Raw genomic sequence first — 10,184 nt, 5'->3', positions numbered from 1 at the left:
AATGATACATTTAAACTTGAAACTATTTATATGCAGTTAGGGAATTTTTTTTAGCAAAGTTGCATAATCATATGAATTTCACCCCCTCTTATTGTAGAAGGTTGACTTTCACTATTGATGAATATCATATTAGAAGTCATATGTATCTTGATTTCATCCGATCTTTAGAATCATTAAACATGAGATCCAGAAATTAGAATAAAGACTTTAAACTCACTATGTTGGGAAGCAACCCAATATATCCTTTTGCATTTTTTTTGTAATTTACCTTTTTCTTACGTTTTATTAACATTTTTAATATTTAGTCCTTAGAATTCATGGGTTCCTTCTTTAAACTCCGCTCTGCTTTCCATCACAAAGGAATTAAGGGGGAATGCATGATTTACTCCTGAATGAAGGCGGAATGCATGATTTACTTAAGTAAGAATCGAGCACACTCCATATCCTTCGAATAACATTGATAATCCCATGATCCGCCATCCACCTTTGTTATTTGCTGAGTGTCGACCATTGATGTTGACTATTGATTATTAAAACTCAGAGCAATAAAAAATTGACTACCCAATGAGATGGATAGGTGACTCAGTCGACCTAGCGAAACAAATCAAAGAATGATAGAGGGTACTCAGTCATGACAGAATACTCAACAATCCATCGATGATGGTGGAAATTATGGGCATAAACTATGGTTGTTACTATCACTACAGTTGTAGGTGTAAATGCAGCTACAACTTTGGATGTTCATGCTTCATCAAAAAGTTGAGCATTATCTCATATTATAGTTTCCTCAGTAGCCTCTATGAGCTGGAAGGAGTTGGATAAATGGGAAAGCTGACCAAAATAGAGATGATACCATCTTATGATGGCATCCGTCTGTCAGAGACACCAATCCTTCTCGGATCATGATTCATACAATTCATAAGATACAACACCCAAAATTATAATACATCCATCTTGATGCAGCAAGTGCTTGCTTCAGTATTTAATGCTAGACTCCAAGGAAACTTAAATGATATATTCATTCACATTATGATAAGCTGCATCACAACCCAGAGAAAGAAATCCAAGTTTTAATCACTTTTCTAAATTTCAATCCTTGGGATGACAACGTTAAGCGTCATTGAATAGTTTCAAAAAATATGAGCATAAAGGTGGAATTTGTTTTGAAGAAACTTGGCCAAACATTTTTTACTACACAGTCAAAATATTCCTTTCATTTCGGAATAAGGGTGATGCTTGAAGAACAGTGTTTGACCATGTAGCAAGCAAAAAAATCAGGTCAATTATTTGAGAAGAAAATATGGGACAGAACAACATTAATGCCGGACCTCATTAGTTGTCATATCTAATGACCCCTATTTTTTCTTCAGTTTCTATGCTCGCATCAGTTTTATAAGAGCATACAACTGAGTGCCAAGCTCCTTATTTTGCAACAGGGAAGTTCTCCTTCTCTTTGTGCCCAGAAAAACTCAGCTTCTCTCTTCCACTTTGGATAATCTTCAGCCTGTCTCTCAGAAATTCAATCTCAGCTTCCAGCTCAAACCTCTCCTTATCTGACGTAGAATTTTTACAAAAAGTGGACAGTGAGATGCTATCAAAGGACATGTTCATCGGCTGAAATGGCATTCTTGAGCAGGAAAACTTTCTATTCATATCCCCCTGAGCTTCCATGAAAGCACTGCCCGAAAACCTTCTCTTCAAGTCTATAGTCTTTCTTCCGCTAGATTTGGAAACTCCATCGCAGGAAGAGATTTCAGATTCTCTAATTATGGGGGAAAGAGAATATCTCTTCGTGTTCATCATCTTCTCCATTATGCGCACATCATGAGAGCCAATTCCATCTTCAAACCCTTCATCATTCCCACCCTGTTTATCATCTTCAGTGAACCTCTCAGCCTGGACTGAATCACTCTTCTCAGTTCTAGCGAGGGAAACATCAGAGCCGATGATTGGAACATTCTCTGAGGTGTCAGAAAGATGGGGTTTTAAGGATTGACCAGTGACAAAAAAATCTTTTTCTGCAGCTTCTGAAGGAGTATGAACCGAATCTCTAAGTTTATTTCTACCTGGGATCCTGATATATTTAGATCTCTCTTCTGCACAGGGGCTTGGGCAGCCGGGAGATTGAGAATTTTCAGCCGGCATCCAGTCTTTAGCTACTAGCTCTAAACAATGCTGTTCTTTTAATTCTCCGAAAGTTTCTAGAGAATGATTTGGCTGTTCATGTAGACCATCTCCTGAAATCATCGTGAGCTTGTAAAACTCCAGTTCTTTCTCCAGGACATGATTTTCTCTCTCCCTTCTCACTATGATCTCCTTTAAAATGTTCATCTCTTCATCATCATAGGCTGCTCTTTCCTCCACAATCCTCTCAAACTGTCTTGCTTCCATCTCTATCGAAGCCTTCTCCCTATGAAGCCGCAGGATCATGGCCATGGCTTCATCCGCAGCCGAAGCCGCTGCATTCCTCTCCTTCTCCAGTTCGAGCTGCAGAGCAAGACGAGCATGGAATTCTGATCGTTCAAGAATTCTGATCGTTCTGGAATTCTGATCCCCTTCTTCGAGACCGTTTTCTGAGAGAGTTAATCTGGTCAGCTGCTTGGCTGAGCTTGAAGAATATTCAATCTTTCCTGAAAAAAAACACAAACTCGGGTGTTTCATGGCTTAAGAATTTACAATATGCTGAATCGAACGTCTAAATTATGAAATGGTACCCAGAGAATTCTGAGGCCCTTGGTGGGTCAATGGAGACTCTGCAGCTAACATGATGCGCCGGCGTCGAAGAGAGGAAGACCCATGAAGAACTTCTCCTCCATCGATCAATGGAGAGCCACAGACAACTGGGTTTCGACCTTGGCCACAATTCCAGCTAGAAGCTGAATCGCACAAGTCGCCCTCTGAGTCCATTTTGGGGACTACGATATTTGGGGTTTGGTGATTCATCCAGTGAAATCGGCAGCAGGAGCCTTCTGTTTGAGAGCAGACAGGAGCAAAGGGAAATCTCCTCTGAAGATTCTTCTGAACTTGCGATAGTTTCTGGGGAGGATAATCAGAGAGATTCTTCAGAAGGCATTCTCCACCGGGACGGCCGAATAGACCTTGGCAGGGGCAGGGAAGGCGCTGCCCAAACATCTGAAGGAATTTTGAAGAGAGGAAGGCTGCCATGGCACCGCAGAGCACGAAAAATGTCAACGACAGATCTAAGAACGCACCCACCATGCCGGAAAATGTCCAATTCTGAACAGTTTGGCATGATCTTTGATCCGGAAACTTCATCGGTGCGCTTCACACACCAGGATTTACCGATCGTGGATACAAAAGCAGGAAGAGTACGCCTCCGCTTGATGCAGATCGAACTTGGGATTTACGAAAAAAATGCTCTGTAATTGGAGAACAACCGACAAGGAATACAGATCATCATAGTAAACAACATTCAAGAGAATCCCTGAGAAACGGGTCGGGTGAAGAAGATATCAATGAATTTCTAGAGACCCAGTGAGGATCTTTGGAAGAGTATGTTTAGAGATCAGAGACAGAGAGATGGGAAATGTACAAATCTACAGCGGCAGCCTGTGAGGAGCGGGGGAGACGGCCAAGTAGGAAGATGAACGGATCTTAAGTATTTCGAATTTTCAAAATGAACGAGTATAATTGAAGAGGCAGAATATCGTTACGCACCTGCCGGCCCACTGAAGTTTAAAGGGCCAACCTAAGGCTAGCAAGTTGATCAGCAAACGTCATCCATCACGTCACACGTCACCGTGATGGCCACGTGACGGATGACGTGATGGTGAAGGTGACGGTGACAGAATGCATGGGGCGTGACGGTAAGGGTGACACGTGATGAGCTGTACGTGATGGTGGCGGGATACCCCGGACGCGTGACGTGACGATAGGCCCGTCACGGATGACGGCCGTGACGGATTAACATAAAAAAATAAATATTATAAATAATATTATGCTTCGACTATGTTTATTGACATATTAAAAATAAATATTATTATTTCCGTCACCGTGACAGTGACATGACGGAACGAGGATGCATGGACGCGTGACGGGTACGTGACGGATTTTGTTTTGTTCAGACTTTGTACCCTGTTGACATTTTCATAGTCTACATTCTATATCAGTTGTCGGATATTAATATCGGAGAACAGGAAAATTCTCGTTCATTATCCATTACGGTAACGTTATCTGTCACCATTCCAAGTTTTAAAAGTATTATGTATTTCGTTGTCCGATATTGAGAACAGATGTCGGATAATGATAACTATATTCGTATTGGCCAATAGGCATATTTTACTTTTTATTGGCCCAATATGTGTTTCCTACAGAGTACACAGACTAGTGTGCTGCCATGGCCTTGTGTTAGGGCTTGTGGAACTGTTCTTCTTCAGCTTTTCCTTGTGGAGCTGCTGGTGATGGAATTTCGATGGGTAGCTGCTGGTGATGGAATTTCGATGGGTAGCTGCTGGTGACGGAGCTGTTGTGAGACAGACATCTAGCAGTGGTGCGAGCGAGGTGTGAGAAAACGTCAGAGCTGCAACGAGGGTTCCCTTTGCCTCAGGTATGTTCTGGTAACCAACAAAATTTTGGTCGCGGAAAGAAGCTTTCCAAGTGTCTACCAATCTATGCAGATCATCAATTCAGCCTCGTTGAATATTGACTTAGTTGAAAGATCTACATTGTTGACCTGATTTGGGTATAAAAATCAAGAGGGATTTGGGTATATTAAAATCCAAGACTCTGAGCCCCTCCCACATTATAAAGTTTATACATTAGACATCCCCTTTATTTAGACCAACGGTTCTTCGATTGTGATTGAAATATAGAAATCAATTGGTTTGATCCGGCTGTAGAGTTTGATCTGAGCATTATCCAACTTGATCATCATTTGGCATAGATGTGGTTCATTGTGGTCAGAGAAAGTGTGATCCGATTGTGGAATTCGATCTGAGCATTATCCAATATGTGGCTGGAGGTTTGACACATTCCTACTCTTTGTTACTGTACTAAGTTGAGAAAAGGATTGATACAGAAACATGTGAAGTTTTAGAAATAAAGATCATAGAAGATGGAAATACACCAAGGGGATAAAGAATAAATACGTATTTTCATATGCCAATATGCTTAAATTACACCTTAATATGTGCCATAAATTCCTGAGATATATGGTGACAGAGTCAAAATTTCAGCATGAGGGGGACGAGATGTATATGATAGATGGGCATCGTCGGCCTCTGCCTTTGGGTCTTTGACGACAGCCATATGGTCTTAAATTTCCCCCATTAACCATCATCCCTTGGCCCTCTTCAATAGAAACAGGACCAGGTGGCAGCGTACCATATCTTACATTCTGACTCTCCCCAAAATCTCGCCATTTTATCCCCTCCTTTTTTCTCTGACTTTTCTGATGGAAATATATGTGGCCGGCAAGCCAATCACACATTCCGCATCTCGTTCATATTCATTAATAGAACATATTCATTAATAGAACATATTCATTATAGTGCACGTGTGATGCTCATTATGAAGTCCATGAATACATGATCGGACTTAGTGAATTATGATGAGATTGTAATACGGAGATCACTAGTCTTTAAGCATGTGTTCTAAACATTCCTATTCAAAGGATACGCGAGAAGGACATCAAAGTATCCGGATAGAATAGCACTATCTAGCCTCATTCATATGATGAATATAGCCGATCCCGTAGCCATTAGTGTGGCGACACTAAGGATAGATAGTGGGTGCTCTTTAGTGGAAAGAGTTCACTGAATTGATCTGTATGAATCCCTGAATGGTATTATACCGAACTGTCAATCTGGTTGATTCACGTCACGGTTGTGTAAGTGGTCCTTAGACCTGAGACACCAAAGACGTCTTATGGACGGACGGTTGTACTTTGGCTATGGCCAACGAGTCTCTAATCATGGGATTCTAAACGGTCTTAGTTCGGGTGCATCAAGAAGTACACGAAGGCGATTGAGTGGTCAAGATGGGATCGTCCACCCTCGGTATAAGAGGCGACAACTCAAGGAAGACGATGCAATGAAGTTCTTGGCCAAGGCAGTGAAATATCGGAGAAGAGTTTTCCGATGATTTTCGAATGCATCAGTACTAACTCGGATGACCGATTAGGGTTTGACAGTTGACCATACCCTAAGTCGTCCAAGGAGCGTCAAGTGGATGAGGGATTATACATTCACGGTAACCGATGATGAACAGGTTCCATGAGTGAGTCGATACACACTCCTTTGTATCTTCTAGGACACGAGGTGTAGCTTGGAACCCCACGTGTCAGAGTCTCGACCTATCGATTGGGTTAAATCGATCCGACGTTAATTAATCTATATGATGATATAGTTAATTAACTTGGAAGGCCAATAAAGGTTATTGGGACGTTGGAGTCGTTAACTAGACTGATACATGGGCCTAGAGGGTCACACGCAAATGGTCTTTTGGACGTTGGAAGATATACTTAAGTTTTGGGGGTTTTTATGAAAAATACCTACTTAGTATAAATAGGGGAAGGCCTTGAACGAAATTCACCCATGCCAGAATTGTTCAGGGACCTTTCCCCTTCTTTTCCACTCTCCCCACACCCCCTCTCCATCCCTGATGTGATTGGGATGACGTAACGACGCCGACGGAGAAAGAACGCGGCTCGTCAACGAGAAAGAGGAGATCCGACGTGCCGAGGACCGTGTGGATACGTCTAGAGGCTGCACACTTGAGCAGCTCGACTCGTCTCACTCTGGGATCGAAGAAATCACGAATCAGATTTGTGCAAAGGTACATTGTTTAATGTTTTTGTTGATGCCATTCGATTCGCACAAAAGACTTCCGTTGCGCATCGTTTTGATTTGTTCATCTAGATCTAGGCCTCTAGAACCCAACATTTTCTTCTAATTGTCTCCCCTCATTTTTTTGTTGCAACCACCATATCTGACTTTTTTCACTTCCCCAAAATCTCTCTTCTCCTAAACTCCCCCTTGATCTATTTGACAGTTTCCTGGTTGCTATTTAGAATCGGACGATTTTCGAAAAATAATTTTTACGCCTTGTGGACTAAGTGATGGGGGACCATCTAGCTTTGAAGACCATGTCTTGACCAGTTCGTCAAGTGAGGGCTGATTTGCGAGATCCGGTCTTCAAAGTACTTGGCCTAGTCAACGGCCCTAGAGGTTTGACGTTATTTTTCACTTATTTTTCCTTGCTTTCTAGGCCTTGTATGTGAGCCGCATATGTGTTTGTGTGTGTTTGTTCGCACGTGCTTGGGCCGCTGTATGGACCTACATGTTTGTGCGTGTGTGTGTCCATGTGTGGGCCTATTCATGGGCCTCTCTCTTATAAGGGGCCCTAAGAACCTTTTATTTGGGCCTTCTCCCCTTTATTTCCCAGGGAAGGCCTATATTTACCCCCTATAAGAGGGGGGGGAGGGTACCCATTGGAAGAGAGAGAATAATTATGAGAAAAAGGTGACCCTTTTTGGCCTCTTTCCTTGAAGTTTTAGGTGATTATTTAGTTTTTTTTTGTTTTCCACTTATTTAAAAAAATGTCATTGCAAATTTGAAATCTAAAAACCCTAACTTGGCCGTCGCCGCCTCCCCTCCCCTCTCCCTCCCCCCCCTGGCGCCCCACACTACCGCGCCCCGTGCCGTCGTATTCCTCACCATCACCACTGTCGCCGTCGCAGTCGTCCCGCCCTCGTCTGCCTCCACTGCTGCACCTGCCCACAGCTGCAGCCCCGCGGCGCCCATTGTCTGCGGCCACATGCCGTCATCATCTGCGACCAACTGCCTGCCACCGCTCCTGCAGCCACCCTGCCATTGCGCCGACACCTGCGCTTGCCCCGCGTCCACAGCCGCGCCCACTGCCACAGCTTGTCAGCCCCCGCAGCTGCCGCTCATCAATGCCTGCCTTCGCCACTCGTCAATGGCCATCGTCTCTGCTCATCAGCGATCGCCGTCCACCGACGGTCGTCATTACCCGGTCGCCCATCGGCCTTGTTATCATTGATACAGACGTTAGGACGGTAACTAATCTGGTACGCTCGCACCTCTTCCCTTTTTACGCGTTCATTGATTTCTTTCAGAACCTCCCGAACGTGTCTCCACGGCCAGGGTTAGGACAGTGATAGACAGGAATAACGTTCTGTCGGTAAGGATTTTTTTGGTACAACCTTGGTTGGTGCATCAAAGGTGCACACACTAGCAGCAGTAGCCATGCTCGCACCGTTGGCCTTCAACCCATCGTTTGGGTCATCCGGAGCCTAATGGCATTCCTAGGTCCCCCTTATCGTGACTTAATGGATGTCGGAGTTTGTCAACGTCCCGTTTTATCCTTCTCATCGATTTCATTTCCATATTATATGTTGCATTTCACCTGCATTATTCATGTCCGCTGCATGACATGATTTCCCCACCATCCTTGTGGTGTAACACGAGCCATTCGATCTCGTCGTCCTTCGTGTTCCATCACTAAGGAACCAAGGCCAAGATGTTTGGAACAAATTGGTGAAACAAATGCCTCACCTAGCTAAATAGGTGAAACAAAGTTACCTAAAAAAATTCAAATTTGCGCCTTTAGGATCAAATAAGCATGGAGCAAAAGAATTTAATCACATTACAAAGAAAATGGAGGTTGCAACTTCAAGCCTAAGGTAATAAGTGATGAATCATGTTTGACATAAACAAACTCATATGCGCAACAAATGAAGGAGCAAAGAAACCAAATTTTATATGCATTTATAACTTTAATGGCCAAATAGTCTATATCAACAAATGTTAATAAATAAGCATACCAAGATATATATTAATTAATCATGGATCAATTTAACTCAATCGATCAATTTATTTTCCAGGTGTCTCTCTACACCTCATTCTCTAGAAGATGTGGATAACTAAATGAACTCTATCACAGAACCTTTACCATTATTGATTACTCCATATGAATAATCCTTCATCTCTGTAAGGCCCCTAGATGACTTAGCATGTGTTCAACCATAAAACCCCAATCCGGCAGTCCAATTAGTACTCATGTATAATTGAGGTCATTAGAGAAAATCTCCAATATCTCTATTACCCTGGATATGCACTCAATGCAACTTCTCCCTCGAGTCAATAGCCTCTTATACTAAGGGGAGATGATCATATCTTTAAGACTTTAACACCTTCATGTACTTATTTCTATGTCTGAGCTAAGACTAGTTTGAATTCCATGATAATGGACTTTAAAGTCATAGTCAAAACATGGTTGGCAATCCACAACATGCCTTTGGTATCTCTCGTTTAAGGACAACTAATTTGACAGTGGCATGAAATACCTAATTTACATTTTGGTACAATACCATTGAAGGATTCATACATATTGATTTAGTGAAAAAATTTCCTAAAGAGAACCCATTGTTTTTCCTTAGAACTTCTACACTAATGGCCATAATATCAGCCATACTTATAAAAATTAGATCAGATAGTGTTATCTGTCTCAAGTACCCTTCAAGTAGGAATATTCAGAGTAAATGTTTAACAAATAGTCACCATTATATTATGATCACATCATACTTCACTAAGCCATTATCATTATTGTTTATAACATCATACAATAATGATAATGAATACACATTTACTTCAATGAGCTCATATATGACATATGTGTGACACTGGCTCAACAACCACATAATATTAATCATGAAGTAGTTGGTTCCACCGAAGAAGACAAGGTTTAGCATCTAAATTGAAAAAGAATCGAAGATATGGTTAAAAATTCTCATCCATTCTTAAATTAAGAATGTCCCTTTATAGTAGAAAGTCACTAGAATCCCCTTTCTCTTTCTTTGTGACCTTGGAGCTTAAAGTCACCCATCTGCATGGCTTGACTGCACATAATTTCTGAAGGTCATATTCCAATAGCAAGAAATTATCCTAACCAGAAAAGAAAACCCTCCTTTTGACATTATCCAACAAATGATGAGGTTGAATCTATGGTTCCAAAAATGATTCTTGGTACGAAGTTCAGTAAATAAGTAATAAATGTTCAGCCTCAATAAGATTCCATACATAGTAATAAATAAAATTCTGGGGTTGAAACTAAGCCCTTAAAATGGTTTTAAGCCTCCTCATAGTAGGCTAACCAGCATGTTAGTATTCTTATCCTTTTCCTGGAGTCAAACCCACTCATAG

General features: G+C 41.9%; 1 protein-coding gene across 1 annotated transcript; it reads right to left on the bottom strand.

The window, feature by feature from the left end:
* Positions 1–1,259: 1,259 nt before the first annotated feature.
* LOC144706131 (uncharacterized) lies at positions 1,260–3,607 on the bottom strand. The gene is made up of 2 exons (XM_078579028.1): positions 2,715–3,607; positions 1,260–2,630 (listed from the first exon to the last, which is right to left on the bottom strand). The coding sequence occupies exons 1-2, from the start codon at positions 3,274–3,276 to the stop codon at positions 1,423–1,425; spliced, it is 1,770 nt and encodes a 589-aa protein (XP_078435154.1). The 5' UTR covers positions 3,277–3,607; the 3' UTR covers positions 1,260–1,422.
* Between the last annotated feature and the right edge of the window lie 6,577 nt (positions 3,608–10,184).

Source organism: Wolffia australiana, chromosome 7 (genome assembly GCF_029677425.1).
Source record: "Wolffia australiana isolate 7733 chromosome 7, ASM2967742v1".
NCBI lineage: Eukaryota > Viridiplantae > Streptophyta > Magnoliopsida > Alismatales > Araceae > Wolffia > Wolffia australiana.
The sequence above is the reverse complement of the archived record's forward strand: the minus strand, read 5'-3'. Positions and strand labels throughout refer to the sequence as shown.

Excerpts from the sequence above, each read along its gene's own strand:
- LOC144706131 (XM_078579028.1), bottom strand. The coding sequence starts at position 3,276 with ATGAAGTTTCCGGATCAAAGATCATGCCAAACTGTTCAGAATTGGACA. Across the intron at positions 2,631-2,714 it reads AGGGCCTCAGAATTCTCTGG|GAAAGATTGAATATTCTTCA; the intron begins GTACCATTTCAT and ends GTTTTTTTTCAG.